The sequence below is a fragment of the Callithrix jacchus genome, chromosome 1, assembly GCF_049354715.1.
Source record: "Callithrix jacchus isolate 240 chromosome 1, calJac240_pri, whole genome shotgun sequence".
Taxonomy (NCBI): Eukaryota; Metazoa; Chordata; class Mammalia; order Primates; family Cebidae; genus Callithrix; species Callithrix jacchus.
In genome coordinates this window covers 175,637,994-175,660,543 of record NC_133502.1, presented here as the reverse complement: position 1 = coordinate 175,660,543, position 22,550 = coordinate 175,637,994, and the positions used below count along the sequence as shown (strand labels likewise).

General features: G+C 42.3%; 1 protein-coding gene and 1 long non-coding RNA gene across 51 annotated transcripts in view; both read right to left on the bottom strand.

Annotated features, from left to right (window-relative positions):
- The window catches only part of RALGPS1 (Ral GEF with PH domain and SH3 binding motif 1), a 332,381-nt gene that overhangs the window by 189,130 nt on the left and 120,701 nt on the right, over positions 1-22,550 (bottom strand). For 49 of the 50 annotated variants that reach the window (XM_054243919.2, XM_054243946.2, XM_078327741.1 and 46 more), the window contains one exon: positions 12,604-12,687. The exons of the other annotated variant lie outside the window; for it this stretch is intronic. In XM_054243919.2, the coding sequence (XP_054099894.1) occupies positions 12,604-12,687 (84 nt within the window). The remainder of the gene's footprint in view (positions 1-12,603; positions 12,688-22,550) is intronic. 50 annotated transcript variants of the gene reach the window in all.
- On the bottom strand, positions 1,169-2,129 carry LOC144576693 (uncharacterized). The gene is made up of 3 exons (XR_013519029.1): positions 2,000-2,129; positions 1,753-1,839; positions 1,169-1,292 (listed from the first exon to the last, which is right to left on the bottom strand). It is a non-coding gene; the product is annotated as an uncharacterized LOC144576693 (long non-coding RNA).

Below are 22,550 nucleotides of genomic sequence, written 5' to 3'. Positions count from 1 at the left end.
CATTACAGAGGTGGGCCACCATTGCCGAGGCAGTTCTAACTACACCCATATAAACAGGACTGCAGGGAAGTTCACACGGCAGCTGGGAGGAGCCCACAGCAGCTCAGGAAAGCCTCTGCAGGCAGACAGTGACTAGGCTGCCTCTTTGCTGGGCAGGGCAGCCCTGAGAAAAAGGCAACAGCACAGCAGAAACTCATAAATAAAGCCCTAATTCCCCGGGACAGAACATCTGGGAAAAAAAGGGGTTTATGAATTCTTCTGCAGCAGACTTAAACGTACCTGCCCAGCAGCTCTGAATGAACAATGGAGCTCACAGCTCGGCACTTGAGCTCCTATAAAGGACAGACTGTCTCCTCAAGCAGCTCCCTGACCCCCATATATCCAAAGAGTCACCTCATAAAGGGGAGATCAGACCGATATTTGGTAGGTATCCTTCTGGGACAAAGATAGCAGAAAAAGAAACTGGTTGCAACCCTTACTGTTCTGCAGCTGCTGCAGGTGATCCCCAGGCAAGCAGGGCCTGGAGTGGACCTCAGCAGTCCTACAGGCCAGACTGTTAGAAGGAAAACTAAAATACAGAAATAACTTCATCATCAACAAACTGGACATCCACTCAGAGATCCAATCTGAAAGTCAGCAACTACAAAGACAACAAGTAGATAAATCCACAAAGATGGAAGAAACCAGTGCAAAAAGGATGAAAACACCTGAAACCAGAACACCTCTCCTCCTACGAGGGATCACAACTCCTCACCAGCAAGAGAACAAGGCTGGATGGAGAATGAGTGTGATGAAATGACAGAATCAGGCTTCAGAAGGTGGGTAATAAGAAACGTCTGTGAGCTAAAAGAACATTTTCTAACCCAATGCAAAGAAACTAAGAACCTTGAAAAAAGATTTGACAAAATGCTAATGAGAATGGACAACTTAGGGAGGAATATAAGTGAACTGATGGAGGTGAAAAACACACATGAGAACGTTGCGAAGCATGCACAAGTTTCAACAGCTGAATCAACCAAGCAGAAGAAAGGATATCAGAGGTCAAAGATCAACTCAATGAAACAAAACGAGAAGGCATGATTAGAGAAAAAAGGGTAAAAAGGAATAAACAAAGTCTCCAAGAAATATGGGACTATGTGAAAATACCTAATCTACGTTTGATAGGTATACCTGAATGTGATGAAGAGAATGAATCCAAGCTGGAAAATACTCTTCAGGATATTATCCAGGAAACTTCCCCAACCTAGCAAGGCAGGCCAATATTCAAGTCCAGGATATACGTCAGATGTTGGCTGAAAGATTTTTATAGATACTCTTTATCAAATTGAAGAGGTTCTATTCTATTTCTAATTGGCTGAGATTTTGTATTTATTATTACTATGAATTAGTACTGAACTTTGTCAGATGCTTTTTCAGGTCAAATGATATAATGATATGATTTTTGTACTCTAGCCTATTATACAGTGGATTACATAATTGATTTCAACTGCTAAAGGAGCCAAACACCCCTGGAATATAACCCCAGTGGGTCATGGCGCTAATAAGCTTTTAATACACGTAAGCGATTATTATCATTATCACTGTTATAGTGGTATAGCTAGCACTGGCATTTAGCTACTGAGGACTATGATATCTGGGAAATGCCACAGCAGAATTATAAAAAAAAATGGAATATAAGGGATTTAGGATCCAAGATGGCTGAGCCCACAGCAGCTCAGCAATGCCTCTGCTGGCAGATTGTGACTACACTACCTCTTAGCTGGACAGGGCATCACTGAAAAAAAGCAGCAGCATGTCAGGAACTTATAAATAAAGCACGACCTTCCTAGGACAGAGCACCTGAAAAAAAATGTGGTTATGAGTTCCACTGCAGCAGACTTAAATATACCTACTCAGCAGCAGCTCTGAATGGAACAATGGAGCTCATAGCTCAGCACTTGAGCTTCTATAAGACTGTCTCCTCAAGCAGCTTCCTGACCCCATATATCCAAAGAGTTACCTCATAAAGGAGAGCTCAGGCTGACATCTGACAGGCATCCTTCTGGGATGAAGATAACAGAAGAAACTGGCAGAAACCCTTACTGTTCTGTAGCTGCCACAGGTGATCCCCAGGCAAGCAGGGTCTGGAGTGGACCTCCAGCAGTCTTACAGCAGAGAGGCCTGTTAGAAGGAAAACTAAAAAACAGAAAGAAATAGCTTCATCATCAACAAAAAAGATGTCCATTCACAGACCTAATCTGAAAGTCACCAACTACAAAGACCACAGGTAGATAAATCCACAAAGATGGGAAGAAACCAGAGGAAAAAGGATGTAAACACTCAAAACCAGAACACATCTCCTCCCCTAAGGGATCACAACTCCTCACCAGCAAGGGAACAAACCTGGATGGAGGATGAGTCTGATGAATTGACAGAAACAGGCTTCAGACGGTGTGAAATAACAAACTTCTCTGAGCTAAAACATGTTCTAACCCAACTCAAAGAAACTAAGAACCTTGAAAAAAGGTTTGATGAAATGCTAACGAGAATACACAGCTTAGAGAAGAGTATAAATGACCTGATGAAGCTGAAAAACAACATAAGAACTTCATGAAGCATACACAAGTTTCAATAGCCGAATTGACCGACCAAGCAGAAGAAAAGATATCAGACATAAAGGTCAACTCAATGAAATAAAATGAGAAGGAAAGATTATAGAAAAAAGAGGAAAAAGAAATTAACATAGCCTCCAAGAAATATGGAATTATGTGGAAAGACCTAATCTGCGTTTCATAGGTGTACCTGAATGTGATGGAGAGAATGAATCCAAGCTGGAAAACACTCTTAAAAATATTATCCAGGAGAACTTCCCCAACCTAGCAAGACAGGCCAATATTCAAGTCCAGGAGATACAGAGAACACCACAAAGATATTCCTCAAGAAGAGTAACCGCAAGGAACATAATCATCAGATTCACCAGGGTTGAAATGAAGGAAAATATGCTAAAAGCAGCCAGAAAGGTCGGGTTACCCACAAAGGGAAGCTCAACAGACTCTCAGTGGATCTCTCAGCAGAAACCCTACAAGCCAGAATAGAGTGGGGGCCAATATTCAACATCCTTAAAGAAAAGAACTTTCAACCCAGAATTTCATATCCAGCCAAACTAAGCTTCATAAGTGAAGGAGAAATAAAATCCTTTATGAACAAGCAATTGCTGAGAGATTTCGTCACCACCAGGCCTGCCTTACAAGGGCTCCTGAAAGAAGCACTAAACTTACAAAGGAACAACCAGTACTAGCCACTCCAAAAACATACCAAGTGGTATAGAGTATTAACACAATGAAGAAACTGCATCAACTAATGGCCAAAACAACCAGCTAGCATCAAAATGGCAGGATCAAAATCACACATAACAATATTAACCTTAAATGTAAATGGGCTAAATGCCCCAATCAAAAGGCAAAGATTGACAAATTGGATAAAAAGTCAAAACCCATTGGTGGGCCGTATCCAGGAAACCCATCTCACATGCAAGGATACATAGGCTTAAAATAAAGGGAAGGAGGAAGATTTACCAAGCAAATGGAAAGAGAGGGAAAAAAAAAAAGCAGGAGTTGCAATCCTAGTTTCTGATAAAATAGACTTTAAACCAACAAAGATCAAAAGAGACAAAGAAGGGCATTACATAATGGTAGAGGATCAATACAACAAGAAGAGCTAACAATCCTAAATACATATGCACCCAATAAAGGAGCACCCAGATACATAAAGCAAGTTCTTAATGACTTACAAAGAGACTTAGACTCCTACATAATAATGGTGGGAGACTTTAACACTCCACTGTCAATATTAGGTCAATGAGACAAAAAATTAACAAGGATATCCAGGGCTTGAACTCAGATCTGGACCAGGCAAACCTAACAGACATCTACAGAACTCTCCACCACAAATCCATAGAATATACATTCTTCTCAGCACATCACACGTACTCTAAAATTGACTACATAATTGGAAGGAAATCACTCCTCAGCAAATGCAAAAGAATGGAAATCATAACAAACAGTCTCTCAAACCACAGTACAATCAAATTAGAACTCAGGATTAAGAAACGAACTCAGAACTGCACAACTTCATGGAAAGTGAACAACTGGCTCTAAATGTTGAACTGGATAAACAATGAAATGAACGGAAAAACAAAGATGTTCTTCAAAGACATGATGTAACAGAATCTCTGGGATGCATTTAAAGCAGTGTCTAGAGGAAAATTTATAGCAATAAATGCCCACATCAGAATCAAGGAAAGATCTAAAATCGACACTCTATCATCAAAATTGAAAAAGCTAGAGGAGCAAGATAAAAAAAAAAACTCAAAAGCTAGCAGAAGACAGGAAATAACTAAGAGCAGAAGTGAAAGAAATAGAGACACAAAAAGCCCTTCAAAAAATCAATAAATCCAGGAGCTGGTTTTTTAAAAAGATCAACAAAATAGACCAGTAGCCAGATTAATGAAAAAAGAAAAGAGGGAAGAATCAAAAAGATGCAATAAAAAACGATAAAGGGAATATTACCACTGATTCCACAGAAATACAAACTACCATTAGAGATTACTACAAACAACTCTATGCACATAAACCAGTAAACCTGGAAGAAATGGATTAATTCCTGGACACTTGCACCTTCCCACACCTAAACCAGGAAGAAGTCAAAACCCTGAATAGATCCATAACAAGGGCTGAAGTTGAGGCAGCCATTAATAGCCTGCCAACCAAAACAAGCCCAGGTCCAGATGGGTTCACAGCTGAATTCTACCAGACATACAAAGAGGAGCTGGTACCACTCCTTCTAAAACTATTCTAAACAATCCAAAAAGAGGGAACCCTTCCCAAATCATTTTATGAGAACAACATCATCCTGATACCAAAACCTGACAGAGACTCAACAAAAACAGAAAACTTCAGGCCAATATCCATAATGAACATAGATGTAAAAATCTTCAATAATATACTGGCAAAACGATTGCAACAGCACATCAAAAAGCTTATGCATCACGATCAAGTAGGCTTCATCCCGGAGATGCAAGGCTGGTTCCACATATGCAAGTCTATAAACATAATCCACCATATAAACAGAACCAAAGACAAAACCACATGATTATCTCAAAAGATGCAGAGAAGGCCTTCAATAAAATTCAACAGCACTTTATGTTAAAAACTCTCAATAAACTAGGTATCAACAGAACATACCTCAAAATAATAAAAGCTACTTATGACAAACTCACAGCCAATATCATACTGAATGGACAAAAACTGGAAGAATTTCCTTTGAATTCTGGCACTAGACAAGGATGTCTTCTCTCACCACTCCTAATCAATATGGTATTGGAAGTTTTAGCCAGAGAAATCAGGCAAGAAAAAGAAATAAAGGATATTCAGTTAGGAAAGGAGGAAGTCAAATTGTCTCTATTTGCAGACAACATGATTATATCTTTACAAGACCCCATTGTCTCAACCAAAAATCTCCTGAAACTTATAATAAGCAACTTCAGCAAAGTCTTAGGATACAAAATCAATGTGCAGAAATCACAAACATTCCTGTACACCAATAACAGACTTGAGAGCCAAATTAGGAATGAACTGCCATTCACAATTGCTACAAAGAGAATAAAATACCTAGGAATACAACCAACAAATGATGTAAAGGACCTCTTCAAGGAGAACTACAAAGCACTGCACAACGAAATAAGAGGACACAAACAGATGGAGAAACATTCCATGCTCATGGTTAGGAAGAATCAATATTGTGAAAATGGCTATACTGCCCAAATTAATTTATAGATTCAACACTATCCCCCGCCTCAAGCTACCTATGACCCTCTTCACAGAACTGGAAAAAACCACCTTAAACTTCATATGGAACAAAAAGAGAGCCCACATAGCCAAGAACAAAGCTGGCGGTATCACGCTGCCTAACTTCAAACTATACTACAATGCTACAGAAATCAAAACAGCATGGTACTGGTACCAAAACACAGATATAGACCAATGGAATAAAACAGAGGCCTCGGAGGCAATGCCACACATCTACAACCATCTGATCTTTGACAAACCTGACAAAAATAAGCAATGGGGAAAGGATTCCCTGTTTAACGAATGGTGTTGGGAAAACTGACTAGCCATGTGCAGAAGGGAGAAACTGGACCCCTTCCTGACACCTTACACTAAAATTAACTCCAGATGGATTAAAGACTTAAACATAAGACCTAACACCATAAAAACCCGGGAAGAAAACCTAGGCAAAACCATTCAGGACATAGGCATAGGCAAAGACTTCATGACTAAAACATCAAAAGCATTGGCAACAAAAGCCAAAATAGACAAATGGGATCTAATTAAACTCCAGAGCTTCTGTACAGCAAAAGAAACAATCATTAGAGGGAACTGGCAACCAACAGAATGGGAAAAAAATTTTTGCAATCTACCCATCTGACAAAGGGTAGTATCTAGAATCTACAAAGAACTAAAACAGATTTATAAGAAAAAAAAAGCCATTCAAAAGTGGGTGAAGGATATGAACAGACACTTTACAAAAGAAGACATACATGAGACCAACATATGAAAAAATGCTCATCATCACTGGTGATTAGAGAAATGCAAATCAAAACTACATTGAGATACCATCTCATGCCAGTTAGAATGGCAGTCATTGAAAAAATCTGGAGACAGGCCGGCCGTGGTGGCTCACGCCTATAATCCCAGCACTTTGGGAGGCCGAGGTGGGTGGATCACGAGGTCAAGAGATCGAGACCATCCTGGTCAACATGGTGAAACCCCGTCTTTACTAAAAATACAAAAATTAGCTGGGTATTGTGGCGCGTGCCTGTAATCCCAGCTCCTCAGGAGGCTGAGGCAGGAGAATTGCCTGAACCCAGGAGGCGGAGGTTGCGGTGAGCCGAGATCGCACCATTACACTCCAGCCTGGGTAACAAGAGTGAAACTCCATCTCAAAAAAAAAAAAAAAATCTGGAGACAACAGATGCTCGAGGAGATGTGGAGCACATTTACACTGTTGGTGGGAGTGTAAATTAGTTAAATCATTGTGGAAGACAGTGTGGCAATTCCTCAAGTACCTGGAAATAGAAATTCCATTTGACCCAGCAATCCCATTCCTGGGTATATATCTAAAGGATTATAAATTGTTCTATTATAAAGACACATGCACATGTATGTTCACTGCAGCACTGCTTACAATAGCAAAAACCTGGAACCAACCCAAATGCCCATCGATGATAGACTGGACAAGGGAAATGTGGCACATATACACCATGGAATACTATGCAACCATCAAAAATGATGAGTTTGTGTCCTTTCTAGGAACATGAATGAATCTGGAGACCATCAGTCTCAGCAAACTGACACAAGAACAGAAAATCAAACACCACATGTTCTCACTCTAGGTGGGTGTTGAACAGTAAGAACACATGGACACAGGGAGGGGAGCATCACACACTGGGGTCTGTTCAGGGGGGGCTAAGGGAGGGACAGCAGGTGGTAGGGCAGATGGGGAGGGATAATATGGGGAGAAACGCCAGATATAGGTGAGGTGGGAATGGAGGCAGCAAACCACATTGCCATGCAGGTACCTAAGCAACAATCCTGCATGTTCTGCACATGTACCCCAGAACCTAAAGTGCAATAAAATATATATTTTTTTTTTAAAAAACCAGAATAGCTATGGACACAGAAAACTTTATTTGGTTAACCAACCACAAATAAAAACAATCAAAGAATAAAACAAACAAAAAAAAAAAAAGAAAGAAAAATCCAGGTTTAAAAATACTATTATTTCTTATGAAAAGCCTACTTTTGCCACAAACTTCTCAGAAGCCCATTCACAGTTTTCTTAGAAACCAAGAGCTTAGTTTGAAAGAATCTTAGAGGTCCCACTTTCTCCCTGCCCTGACAGTTGGATGGTGTTCTACACTAATAAAGCCCTTGTCTGGTCTCAGCCTGAGCCTTCCTGGTTAGGGAACTTCCTTATATTTGGAAAAGGCCAACTGCCTCCACATTTCCAACCCCTGGGTCCTGCACTTATTGATCAGGCCCCATAGATTATGTTTAATCCAGCTTCCCCATCAAGAACTCCTCAATTGCTTGAAAACCTCCTCCCTGAGTCTTCTCACTCACAGATCTTCCACCTATCCCTGTATAACATGTTTTCTTTCCCCTCACTCTTCTAGTCACTGTAATACTTACATGCCACTCCTGTGAGATAATTCCCACCCTCACCCCTCCTGTGAGGTATCCAGAACCAGACATAACTGTCCAAGAGTGGTCTGGATAAAGCAGAGAAAAGCAAGATTACTACACATATATTAGAATGCCTAAAACACAGAAAAGTTGAAAATATCAATTGCTGGCAAGGATTGAAGCCATATACTCATACATTGCTGGTGAGAATACAAAATGGGACAGAGAAAATCTAGCTTGTGTTCCTAGGCATATACCCAGTGAATTGAAAATCTGGCCAGGCACAGTGGCTCATGCCTGTAACCCTAGCACTTTGGGAGGCCAAGGTGGGCAGATCAGGAGGTCAGGAGATCAAGACCAGCCTGGCAAACATGGTGGAACCCCATCTCCACTAAAAATACAAAAATTAGCTGGGCGTGGTGGCACATGCCTATAAATCCCAGCTCCTCTGAAGGCCGAAGCAGGAGAACTGCTTAAATCCAGGAGGCAGAGGTTGCAGTGAGCCAAATCTGGGAGGCAGAAGTTGCAGGAGGCTGAGATCACACCACTACACTCCAGCCTTTCCAGAGCCTCGGTTTCCTTATATATGAAATGAGTGTAAAATATCTATCTCATTAGGCACGTGAAAAAAGAATTAGATAACATGGGTAAAATGCTTAGCATAGTATTTGATTCAACAAGTTCAGCATAAGTGCTCAATAAATGTTTTTAAAATAGTTTTGACTAAAGCCATGAGAGCCATGAGGAAGCAGGAACATTCAGTGACTAGGCTCATGAGCATGGGAGTTCAGAGGGCAGGCAGGACTTGAGAGTGACAAGGTATCAACAGAATGGATCAGGCAGAAAGCTCAAAGCAGACTGGAAGAGGACAAGAGAAAAGAGGATCTATGACAGGTATCTGTCTTCCTTTCTGGCCCTCATTCTTAGCTTCTTCCTTCCAGAACACCCAGATTTTCCCTGAGGAAAGACCCCTCCTCCATTCTCAGTGCATGTGACCGAGGCCCACCACCTCTCCTCCATAGGAAGGTCTGTTTCCCAAGGCCTGGCCAATCAGAGCTTCATGTCTTTCTGGTCAGAGTAATTAGATCATAACAAACAAGATGGGCCACAAGCCAGGGCAATCTGAACCACTGAGTCTCAATTCCAGGACATCAGATAGAGCTACTGAAAAAGAAGCAGGTCTTTTCTCCTGGGGTTGCCCTCAGAATATGATACAAGCCTAGAATTGTTGCTAGCCATCCTGCAACCACACTGGGAGGCTACCTGAGGTAGAACCAGCTCAGAGGTAAGCGGAACCTGGAGGTGAAGAGAGCAAGACGAAGTTCGGATGGTACTGTCCCTGCTGCCTAAATTCAGCATATTTGAAGTCAGTATCTCCCTAGACTTAGTTATTATACATAAGCCATAAAGCTCTCTTTTGTGCTTACATGAGCTTGAGCTGGGGTTTCAGTCTTTAGGAACTACACAAATGTGTCCATGAGAAAAGCTGTGAACATTTGGCCCTGTCCAATCTCCATGAATATAAAAAGGTCCTGAGACCCAAAGAGAGGAAGGGCCTTAAAGGAGGTTAGCAGCAGAGCCTAGACTAGAACCAAGTTTTTCCCAATTCCCTCTTCACCTTTTCCAAAATGTTCAGCGTCTTTGTGATACAAGCCCAACCTTGCACTTAGGCCCAAACCTCTTGGTCTGGTCTTAAACTTCCTTTCAGCTCACAGCTCCCATTACTCTGCCCCCTTTGTTTAAGCTTACATGGAATGTTTACCATTTATATTCATGATTCTTGTTTAGTCTTCAAAAACCACTTGAAATGATTCTTCCTGTTTTATAAATAAGGATAATGAGGCTGAGTGAGGCCAAAAGCTAACCCAAGATCATACAGCAAAGTTGTCAAGGTAAGACTCAAACCCAGGCCTGCTGGACTCCCTGAGATCACAGTTTCTCAGCCTACTGTCCACAGACCCATAAATGTCCATACATAAACTTCAGGACGGCAGTGAACACCCTAAAATTAAATGCAAATTTGTATATCTGTGCATTTTTTCTAAGGTAACATTCATATGTGATAGATTCTCAAAAGAACCCATGACCCAAAAAAGACTTGACAACTTCTGTGCTACATGGTGTATTCCCTGGCGTTGTAACATAGGCCTGGCTCAGAAAAGACCTTTAGTGAACTTGGCCAAACTCTTCCATCTCAGCCACTCTCTGAGCAAATTCCAAGGGACTCTGATGCCAGGGAGAAGCAGGCAAGCACTAGCCTCTGGGTTTCTGTTTGGCCACAAGAAGCCTCAAATCCCCTGGCAACCTCCTCCCAATCAGCTGATCTTCACATTTCTCTTGTCTTCTCCCAAAACAGCTGGATGCTTACTACATGCCAGACATTGTGCTAAAGCTCTTCATATTCCATTTATTCTTCATAACAATTGTGCAAGGAGAGTACTACTATTATTCTCAGTTACAGAAAAGGAAGCTGAAGCTCAGACAGGTAAGCTTTCTTTTACTTGGGAGTCTGAACAGTCTTGTTATCACATAAAAAAGTTCTGCCAGGAAGGGACGCCAACGACTTCATCTCAAAGAAGGCAGCCCCAATGGCTGACCAGGCCTGGCCTCTGGCCAGTTTTCAAACCAGAGCTACCAGGGCTTTGGCCAGGAGTTGTTGCCTCTCTGAGGGGCTGATGGCCCAGCAGAAAGACCATTTCCCAGAGCACTGTTTGAAAAAAAAAAAAATGTGACCTTGCTTCTGGCTCATTTCATCACTTGGTCTGAGCTGGATACAATGCAATTGTTCATAGAACAAACTACATTGCCTTTGCCAAGCTGACCTGGCATCCGCATGCAAAGCACATTACATCAGAGCCCCCAGCAGCCCCTCCTCTGGGAGCTCTATGGCTGGTCAGAGGTGGGGACTGAGTTGGCACGCAGTCAAATAGTTTGCTGAGGAAACTATGAATCCCCTGACAAAATTCTCACACTTTTTTTTTTCCGAAAGACTGAGCTCAGTTGAAAAGAGACGATTTTTCAAAACAATGAAAAAAGAAGCAAAAGGCTTTGGAACTTCTCTTTTCAAAACAAACAGTGTGCAGCCCCTATTCCAGATGCACCTAGGTCTTTCTTGGTTCCTACTAGATCTCATCAAATAATAATAATGCCAACTCCAGACTCAATCTTCAAACTACAAGCTGGTGCCCCTCTGAGGATCCCGCTGGACTTGGGGAGGAAGTTCAAGGCTGACGAAGCCTGGAGAGGGTTGAGCAACAGTGATGCACAAGACCAAGCATTTCCGAGACAGAAGGCCCCGCTGGAGGGAGGGTCCAAAGGGAACCCATCAACCATAGGGCAAGTCATACCTGCTACGCAACCTCTAAGCCACTGGCCTCATTTGAAACCAGAAAAATAAGAACGAAGAAAACTTGTCAACAGTACAACCTGAGGCTTTGGTTTGGGTGCTTTCTCTTGAAGATCATGCAGGTCTGGCTGAGAAATATACCCTACCTCCCTCAGTTGATCCAAGTCTCCAATTGTCATTCCAGATCTTCATACCTGAAGCACAGGTTCTGGTTGGACCAAGTCAGTTTAAAGTAGGGCAGGGCCAGGGACCAGGCCATCAGGAATTCAAGGAAATTCAATTTAAAAAGTACTTCCCGAGCACCTCATCTATTCGTTCCATATATAGTTAATGAAGCTCTATGATATGCCTGACATGGGGCAAGATGGTGGGAGACACAGTGATGAACAAGATAGACATGCTTATGGGCCTCCCAGGACAGCAATGAAGGTAAAGACTACAGAGTTATACAACATGAGGACAGACTAATAAAGGACCACACAGAGTACAGGGTACAACGTGGGGATGTGCGACCAGGTGACCTCATAGAGGCTGGGGATTCAGGGAAGACTCCTGAAGAGATGATATTCAGGCTGAGATCTGATTGGAAGTTGAACAGGGAGGAAGGATTCTGGGCTGTGAAGACAGTACACATGGAGCCTGACAGGACAGAGATAAGGTATATCAGCTAAGAGAAGGCAGGACAGGAAAAGGGAAAAGAGATGAGGCTGCAGGGGTGGAAAGAAGCTAGACCCACCATGTTGAATCTTGCAAAGCATATTAGGTAACTGAACCTTAGCTTAAGTGAAACTGGAAGTCACTGAAGTGATTTAAGCATAGGAAAGGCATGCTCAGTTCCATCTACTTTGTGAAAATGGACTATAATGGCACAAAACTGGATAAAGGTGGGTACTCAAGAAGAGAAGCAGGAAAGCAGGAGAATCTGGGGCCAGGTGCTTGGGAGACAGCTGGGTGGGGGGGGGAGCGCTCGCAGCCCATAGGGGACAGCAGCAGATTACTCTCTGGATAGGCACATGCAAGGGTGTTGCTTACCTGGTTAAACCTCCGAGTAAAGGCCACAACGTTAGGGGCAAGACTGTGTTTCTCCTTCTTACTCCATCCACAGCTGGCTAGTTCCTAGGAAGCACAGAATGAATTTCAACAATGATTCTAGTCGGGATGCAAAACACACCAGGGGATCGAATGGGAACAGGGACATGAAGGTGGGTAAGGCTGTTCCCATCGTCACCAAGTGGAAAGGAGGGCTGGGTTTGTAGGTGATGGTGCAGCCTGGGGCTAATAGAAGTGAGGGTGATAATGGAATACTTTTCTCCACAACTCTGGCCATGTTTCCCAGGATTTCTGTGCCAAAAGAAATCCACTGCCACTCTCCCAGCTTCTCTAAGACCAGAAGTCCTTCTTACAATGCAAATTGTCTGAAAGGGCACAGAAATGTTTTAATCAGCTGAACTCATCCCCCCACAGTCGTGATGCCAGGGCTCCAGGCTAACTTAAAATCTAGCTTAAAAATAAATCTCAGCTTTCACTGGTCACATGACATCAACCATTCCTGGTGTGAGGCAAAGTCCCAGTCGAAGGCTACTGCAACCAGAGAAGCTTCTGGGATGACCTCAGATTCTGTCCTGAAGTTGGCCCCTCCCATCACTCATACAACCAAAAGCAGGCAGGAGGAGAGGTCCCCTTTAATATCTTGTTCAGGGGCCTCGTCTATTTTTTTCCACTAGGTTTAACATTATAATTTGAAGAACTGAATTATCTAAATTTTATTTATCAGTAAAGCTGGCTCTAGGCAAGGGATGAAAGCTGGACATAACAGGAGCAAACTAACAGGATTACTTGGTGCTACAAAAATGGACCAAGACGAAGCCATCATCCAAATGCCCAGCATTCTCAGTGTGTGCCTTGAGAAGCCCTGACAGAGCCTGGAGGAAAGGTAGCAGATTCTAAAGTTCTCCACCTACAAGTTACAAGACCTCCTTTTAATTCCTACTAGGTCTCAGTATGACTAATAGCATTGGTTTTTTGCCATTCACCTAGAGTTTTCATAAGATCTTTCTTTAGTAAGAAGCAGCTGCCCAGCAGCTGCAATAGACGTTGATCAGGGGTCTCCTAGGAAAGTGAGGGAAGGGAGCATTGAAACAGCCAAGGCAAAACTGGCTTCTTGCAGTCACGTCTGATAGGCCATACCTGTCAAACACACCTTAGGACCTGACTATCAGCCATAAACAGGGGCTTAGAGGGAGCCTGGCTAAAGGCAACAACAGCTCCTGGTCACAAGATGAATGCCCTGGACTTTTGGGAACACAGAATAATCAGCCAGGGACCGTATGGTGCCTCACTTCTGTCCTTAAGGTCACCCACACAAGAAAAAACAAACAATCTTAAGCCTGCCATGTTCTTCACATACTTACAACTTAGATTCAAGTAATATTAATGACAACAAAATTCACCGATGCTACCATTTAGCAAGAATTTCCCACATGGCAGGTGCTGGACAGGGCACTTCACCTATGTCATCTCATGTAATTCTCACCACATCCATTTTAACAAAGAGGTTTCTTTCTCTTGGATGAATATTGTGACTCCTTTTCAAAAGTGGAGATGAATCTCTTTGAGCTGTAGAAGTTACAGCTGTTTACTATGATTCTCCTTGTTCTGATAACATGTATTTGCACTTGGTTTCTTTTTTTAATTTTTATTTTTGTAGAGACAGGGTCTCACCGTGTTGTCCAGGCTGATCTCAAATTCCTGGCCTTAAGCAATCCTCCTGTTTCAGCCTCCAAAAGGGCTTGGATTGCAGGCATGAGCCACCGCACCCAGTGTTTGGTTTCAAATATATGTCTGACCTACCTCAGTTACATGTACTATCTCCCTCTCTTTAAAACACATACTTGAATCACTTTGCAAATATATGTTATTATTGCCCTTTTAAAGGCTGCTTGTGAAGACAAAGTCTTCCTTCCCCAGTGGATCACAAAGCAGGCCCTGGAAAAGTATGGGTTTATAATAAAATATAAAACCCAACTCATAAAACTAATGTTCCAGGACTGAGGCATGGTTGTTGCCCAATTTCTAGCTGACAGTTGCTCCCTTTGTATTTTTCCTGAATTTTTGAATAAATAGCAGAAGTCGTGTGTGTGTGTGTGTGTGTGTGTGTGTGTGTGTGTGTGTGTACACGTGTGCATGCATGCATGTGTGATTTTAACTCAGACACTGTGGTCTTATTTCCACTTCAGACAACACCCGGAAAGGGAGCAGTGTCAGCCCCAGGGTCCAATCCTGGCTGGTCACACACCAGACAAATGATGCTTATCTTCTCAGAACTTCCAGTTTCTCATCTTAAAGTGGGTATGATACTGTATATATCAGTGAAGCTCATTACAACAATTACGAGATGAAGACATGCAAAGCACCTAGCACATGACAGGTACTTGATAAATGTTCCCTGCTTTCCTCTTCCCAGGGGCATGCTGCTGTTAAGCAACAACGGCAGTATTCAGACTCAGCTTGAACTCCAAATGCCTTCATTTTCCCACATCATATTTTCTTTACTGCCTTGAATTATTAACAAAATCTATTATTATTTCCCTTTCATTTTGCTGATGTCATGCAAGCAAGAACCAAAGTTGGCACTTAATACTTCCTCCCTAAATTTACTTGCTTTGAACATTTCTAAGACCCTGAATCAAAAACTGTATGTGGAGTTATTGGGTTCTGACTATTTCCTAAGGAACCTTTTGCACTGGAATGCCCGCAACATTTATTTTTCTTTTTTCCCACTTTATTTTATACACACACACACACACACACACACACACACACACAAATAATATATATTTTTTCACTGCACTTTAGGTTCTGGGGTACATGTGTAAAACATACAGAACTGTTGCATAGGTACACACATGGCAATGTGGTTTGCTCCTTCCATCCCCATCACCTATATCTGGCATTTCTCCCCATGTTATCCCTCCCCAACTCCCTACCCCTCCACTCTCCCTCCCCTAGACACCCCCCACAGACCCCAATGTGCGATGCTCCCCTCCCTGTGTCCATGTGTTCTCATTGTTCAACACCCACCTATGAGTGAGAACATGTGGTGTTTGATTTTCTGTTCTTGTGTCAGTTTGCTGAGAATGATGGTTTCCAGGTTGATCCATGTCCCTACAAAGGACACAAACTCATCGTTTTTGATGGCTGCATAGTATTCCATGGTGTATATGTGCCACATTTTCCCTGTCCAGTCTATCATCGATGGGCGTTTGGGTTGGTTCCAGGTCTTTGCTGTTGTAAACAGTGTTGCAATGAACATATGTGTGCATATGTCTTTATTATAGAACAATTTATAATCCTTTGGGTATATACCCAGTAATGGGATTACTAGGCCAAATGGAATTTCTATTTCTAGGTCCTTGAGGAATCGCCACACTGTCTTCCACAATGGTTGAACTAACTTATACTCCCACCAAGCATCTGTTCCTATTTCTCCACATCTCTCCAGTATCTGTTGTCTCCAGATTTTTTAATGATCGCCGTTCTAACTGGTGTGAGATGATATCTCAATGTAGTTTTGATTTGCATTTCTCTAATGACCAGTGATGATGAGCATTTTGTTTTATTAAAAGCCCACAACAAACATCATAGATGAGCATTTTTTCATAAGTTTTTTGGCCTCATATATGTCTTCTTTTGAAAGGTGTCGGTTCATATCCTTTGCCCACTTTTGAATGGGTTTTTTTTCTTATAAATCTGCTTTAGTTCTTTGTAGATTTTGGATATAAGTCAGTTGTCAGATGAATAGATTGCAAAAATTTTTTCTCATTCCATTGGTTGCCGGTTCACTCTAATGATTGTTCCTTCTGCTGTGCAGAAAGAAGCTCTGGAGTTTAATTAGATCCCATGTGTCTATTTTGGCTTTTGCTGCCAATGCTTTTGGTGTTTTGGTCATGAAGTCCTTCCCTATACCTATGTCCTGAATGGTTTTGCCTAGGTTTTATTCTAAGGTTTTTATGGTGTTAAGTCTTATTTTTAAGTCTTTAATCCATCTGGAGTTAATTTTAGTGTAAGATGTCGAAGGGGTCCAGTTTCTGCTTTCTGCACATGGCTAGTCAGTTTTCCCAACACCATTTACTAAATAGGGAATCCTTTCCCCAGTGCTTATTTTTGTCAGGTTTGTCAAAGATCAGATGGTTGCAGATGTGTGGCATTGCCTCCGAGGCCTCTGTTCTATTCCATTGGTCTATATCTCTGTTTTGGTACCAGTACCATGCTGTTTTGATTACTGTAGCATTGTAGTATAGTTTGAAGTCAGGCAGCATGATACCTCCAGCTTTGTTCTTTTTGCTTAGAATTGTCTTGGCTATGTGGGCTCTCTTTTTGTTCCATATGAAGTTTGAGGTGGTTTTTTCCAGATCTGGGAAGAAGGCCGTTAGTAGCTTGATGGGGACAGTGTTGAATCTATAAATTACTTTGGACAATAAGGCCATTTTCACGATATTGATTCTTCCTAACCATGAGCATGGAATGTTTCTCCAACTGTTTGTGTCCTCTCTTACTTCATTGAGCAGTGCTTTGTAGCTCTCCTTGAAGAGGTCCTTTATATCCTTTGTTAGTTGTATTCCTAGGTATTTTATTCTCTTTGTAGCAATTGTGAATGGCAGTTCATTCTTGATTTGGCTCTCTTTAAGTCTGTTATTGGTGTATAGGAATGCTTGAGATTTCTGCACATTGATTTTGTACCCTGAGACTTTGCTGAAGTTGCTTATCAGTTTCAGGAGATTTTGGGCTGAGACAATGGGGTCTTCTAAAGATACAATCATGTCATCTGCAAATAGAGACAATTTGACTTCCTCCTTTCCTAACTGAATACCCTTTATTTCTTCTACTTGCCTGACTGCTCTGGCTAGAACTTCCAATACTATATTGAATAGGAGTGGTGAGAGAGGGCATCCTTATCTAGTACCAGATTTCAAAGGGAATGCTTCCAGTTTTTGCCATTCAATATGATACTGGCTGTGGGTTTGTCATAAATAGCTTTTTTTTTTTTTTTTTTTTTTTTTTGAGATGGAGTTTTCGCTCTTATTACCCAGGCTGGAGTGCAATGGCGCAATCTCGGCTCACCACAACCTCCGCCTCCTGGGTTCAGGCAATTCTCCTGCCTCAGCCTCCTGAGTAGCTGGGATTATAGGCATGCACCACCATGCCCAGCTAATTTTCTGTATTTTTAGTAGAGACGGAGTTTCACCATGTTGACCAGGATGGTCTCAATCTCTTGACCTCATGATCCACCCGCCTCGGCCTCCCAAAGTGCTGGGATTACAGGCATGAGCCACCACACCCAGCCCCATAAATAGCTTTTATTATTTTGAGATACGTTCCATTGATATCTAGTTTATTGAGAGTTTTTAGCATAAAGGGCTATTGAACTTTCTCGAAGGTCTTCTTGCATCTATTGAGAAAATCACATAGTTTTTGTCTTTGGTTCTGTTTATGAGGTGAATTACATTTATAGACTTGCGTATGTTAAACCAACCTTGCATCCCTCGGATGAAGCCTACTTGATCATTGTGGATAAGCTTTTTGATGTGCTGTTGCAATCGGCTTGCCAGTATATTATTGAAGATTTTTACATCTATATTCATTATGGATATTGGCCTGAAGTTTTCTTTTCTTGTTGAGTCTCTGCTGGGTTTTGGTATCAGGATGATGTTGCTCTCATAAAATGATTTGGGGAGGATTCCCTCTTTTTGGATTGTTTCGAATAGTTTCAGAAGGAGTGGTACTAGCTCCTCTTTGTACGTCTGGTAGAATTCAGCTGTGAACCCATCTGGACTGGGGGTTTTTTTGGTTGGTAAGCTATTAACTGCTGCCTCACCTTCAGCTCTTGTTATGGGTCTATTCAGGGTTTTGACTTTTTCCTGGTTTAGGCATGGGAGGGTGTAAATGTCTAGAAATTTATCCATTTCTTCCAGGTTTACTGGTTTATGTGCATAGAGTTATTTGTAGTAATCTCTGATTGTGGTTTGTATTTCTGTGGAATCTGTGGTGATAGCCCCTTTATCGTCTTTTATTGCATCTATTTGATTATTCTCTCTTTACTTTTTTATTAATCTGGCTAGGGGTCTGTCTATTTTGTTGATCTTTTCAAAAAAACAGCTCCTGGATTTACTGATTTTTTGAAGGGTTATTTTGTGTCTAGCTCCTTCAGTTCTGCTCTGATCTTAGTTATTTCTTGTCTTCTGTTAGATTTTCAGTTTTTTTGATCTTGCTCCTCTAGCTCTTTCAATTTTGACCTTAGGGTGTCGATTTTACATCTTTCTTTGCTTCTCATGTGGGCATTTATTGCTACAAATTTTTCTGTAGATGCTGCTTTAAATGCGTCCCAGAGATTCTGGTACGTTGTGTCTTCATTCTTGTTGGTTTCGAAGAACATCTTTATTTCTGCCTTCAGTTCATTGTTTATCCAGTCAGCATTCAAGTGTCAGTTTTTCAGTTTCCATGAAGTTATGCCGTTCTTACTGAATTCTGAGTTCTAATTTGATTGCACTGTGGTCTGAGAGACAGTTTGTCATGATTTCCGTTCTTTTGCATTTGCTGAGGAGTGATTTCCTTCCAATTATGTGGTCAATTTTAGAGTAGGTGTGATGTGGTACTAAGAAGAAGGTATATTCTGTGAATTTGGGGTGGAGGGTTCTGTGGATATCTATTAGGTTTGCTTGGCCAGGTCTGAGCTCAAGTCCTGGATATCGTTGTTAATTTTCTGTCTCATGGATCTGTCTAATATTGACAGTGGAGTGTTAAAGTCTCCCACCATTATTGTGTGGGAGTCTAAGTCTCTTTGTAGGTCACTAAGACCTTGCTTGATGAATCTGGATGCTCCTGTATTGGGTGAGTATACATATTTAGGATCATTAGCTCTTCTTGTTGCATTGATCCTTTTACCATTATGTAATGCCCTTTTTTGTCTCTTTTGATCCTTGTTGTTTAAAAGTCTATTTCATCAGACACTAGGATTGCAACTGTTGTTTTTGGTTTTGTTTTGTTTTTGCTCTTTATTTCCTTGGTAGTTCTTCCTCCCTCCCTTTATTTTAAACCTATGTGTATCCTTGCATGCAAATGGGGTTCCTGGATACAGCACACCGATGGGTTTTGACTTTTTATCCAATCTGTCAGTCTGTGTCTTTTGATTGGGGCATTTAGCCCACTTATATTTAAAGTTAATATTGTTATATGTGAATTTGATCCTGCCATTTTGATGCTAGCTGGTTGTTTTGCCCGTTAGTTGATGTAGTTTCTTCATTGTTTCGATGCTCTTTACCATTTGGTAAGTTTTTGGAGTGGCTGGTACTGGTAGTTCCTTTCTATGTTTAGTGCTTCTTTCAGGAGCCCTTGTAAGGCAGGCCTAGTGGTGACAAAATCTCTCAGCAACTTCTTGTTCATAAAGGATTTTATTTCTCCTTTCCTTATGAAGTTTAGTTTGGCTGGATATGAAATTCTGGGTTGAAAGTTCTTTTCTTTAAGGATGTTGAATATCAGCCCTCACTCTATTCTGGCTTGTAGGGTTTCTGCCGAGAGATCTGCTGTGAGTCTGTGAGTTTCTGCCAGGAGATCTGCTGGGAGTTACTCTTTGTACATACCCTGACCTTTCTCTCTGGCTGCCCATATCATTTGTTCGTTCATTTCAACCCTGGTGAATCTGACAATTATGTGCCTTGCAGTTGCTCTTCTTAAGGAATATCTTTATGGTGTTCTCTGCATTTCCTGGACTTGAATGTTGGCCTGCTTTGCTAGGTTGGGGAAGTTCTCCTGGATAATATCCTTAAGAGTGTTTTCCAGCTTGGATTCATTCTTTCCATCACATTCAGGTACACCCATCAAAAGTAGGTTAGGTCTTTCCACATAATCCCATATTTCTTGGAGGCCTTGTTCAGTTCTTTTTCCTTTTTTCTCGTTTTATTTCATTGAGTTGATCTTTGATGTCTGATATCCTTTCTTCTTCTTGGTCGATTCGGCTACTGAAACTTGTGTATGCTTCACGAAGTTCTCATGTTGTTTTTCAGCTCTATCAGGTCATTTATACTCTTCTCTAAGCTGTTTATTCTCATTAGCATTTTCCAAGGTTCTTAGTTTCCTTGCATTGGGTTAGAACATGATCTTTTAGCTCAGAGAAGATTGTTATTACCTACCTTCTGAGGCCTGTTTCTGTCAATTCATCAGACAGATTCTCCATCCAGCCTTGTTCCCTTACTGATGAGGAGTTATGATCCCTTGGAGGAGGAGTCATTCTGGTTTTGGGTATTTTATCCTTTTTGTGCCAGTTTATTCCCATCTTTGCAGATTTATCTAACTGTGGTCTTTGCGGTTGGTGACTTTCAGATGGGGTCTCTGAATGGACATCCTTTTTGTTTCTGATGAAGTTATTTCTTTCTGTTTTTTTCCTTCTAACAGCAGGCGTCCCTGCTGTAAGACTGCTGGAGGCCCACTCCAGACCCTGCTTGCCTGGAGATCACCTGCAGTGGCTGTAGAACAGTAAGGTTGCTGCCAGTTTCTTCTTCTGTTATCTTTGTCCCAGAAGGATACCCACCAGATGTCAGCCTGAGCTCTCCTTTATCTGGTGTCTCTTTGGTTATATGGGGGATCAGGGAGCTGCTTGAGGAGACACTCTGTCCCTTATAGGAGCTCAAGTGCTGAGCTGTGAGCTCCGTTGTTCTGTTCAGAGCTGCTAGGCAGGTATGTTTAAGTCTGCTGCAGTGGAACTCATAATTGCATTTTTTTTCCCAGGTGCTCTGTCCTGGAAAGGTGGGGCTTTGTTTATAAGTTCCTGATCTGCTGTAGCCTTTTTTCAGAGATGCCCTGCCCATCAAGGAGGTAGCCTAGTCACAATCTGCCGGCAGAGGCATTGCTGAGCTGCCATGAGCTCTGCCCAGCTGCTGTGTGAACTTCCTTGCAGTTTTGTTTATGGGGGTACAGTTAGAACTGCCTCAGTAATGGCGGTCTGACTCAGTAACGGCAAATTGTGTCTGTAACGGCAGACTGCCTCAGTAATGGCGGACTGTCGCAGTAATGGCAGACTGCCACAGTAATAGTGGACTGTCTCGGTAATGGCAGACTGCCTCGGTAGTGGTGGACTGCCTTGGTAATGGCAGATGCCCTTCCCCCGACAGAGCTGGACCCAAGTCCAGCTGTGCTTACTGTGAAACTCAATCCAGAGCATTTCAAATTGCTGGCTTGTGGGGGTCAGACCAGCCTAGCCAGGTCACCAGGCTCCCTATTTCAGCCTCCTTTTTCAGTTTAACGGGCAACTCTGTCTCCCAGGCATTCCAGTTGCCAGTTAAAACGGCGCCCAGCCTTGTGTGAGTTTTTGTGTGGAGACCCACTGCGCTGGCTGAAACAGCTGCACTGGAGACTCATGGCACTTTTCCACCTGGGAATCTCCTGGTATGTGGGCAGCAAAAATTTGTTTTGAAATGCAGTGATTGGAACAGACTCAAGATGGCGCGGTGAGAACAACCCAGGATTGAAGCTCTTGGTGAACGCGCAGAGGGTGAGTGAGGGCCTCATTTCCAGACGGATCTTTGTTGCCCACAGAACGGGGAAAATCCCAGGTATAAAAGAGACGCAGGGCGCCAGCACAGTGCAGCCAGTGGCCAGCGCTGCAGTGCAGAGGCGCTCCACAGCGCTCCGCACAAAGCACATGGGTCCGGGTGCCCTGCTGAACTGGCAATCTGAGACTTGAGAGGGCAGATTAACATATCCATCTGATTGAACGGGACTTGGACAGTGAGCCAGGCCAGGAGATTCCAGGGAAACGGCATTTGGGCCAGCACAGTGAGACAAACAAAACGGCGATTCCAAACGCTCTGGGTGGAGAGTTTCACTGCAGGCACAGCTGAACCCAGTACGGTGCAGCTCGGTGGGGGAGGGGCATCCGCCATTACCGAGGCAATCCACCCCTACTGAGGTAAACTCCCATTGCTGAC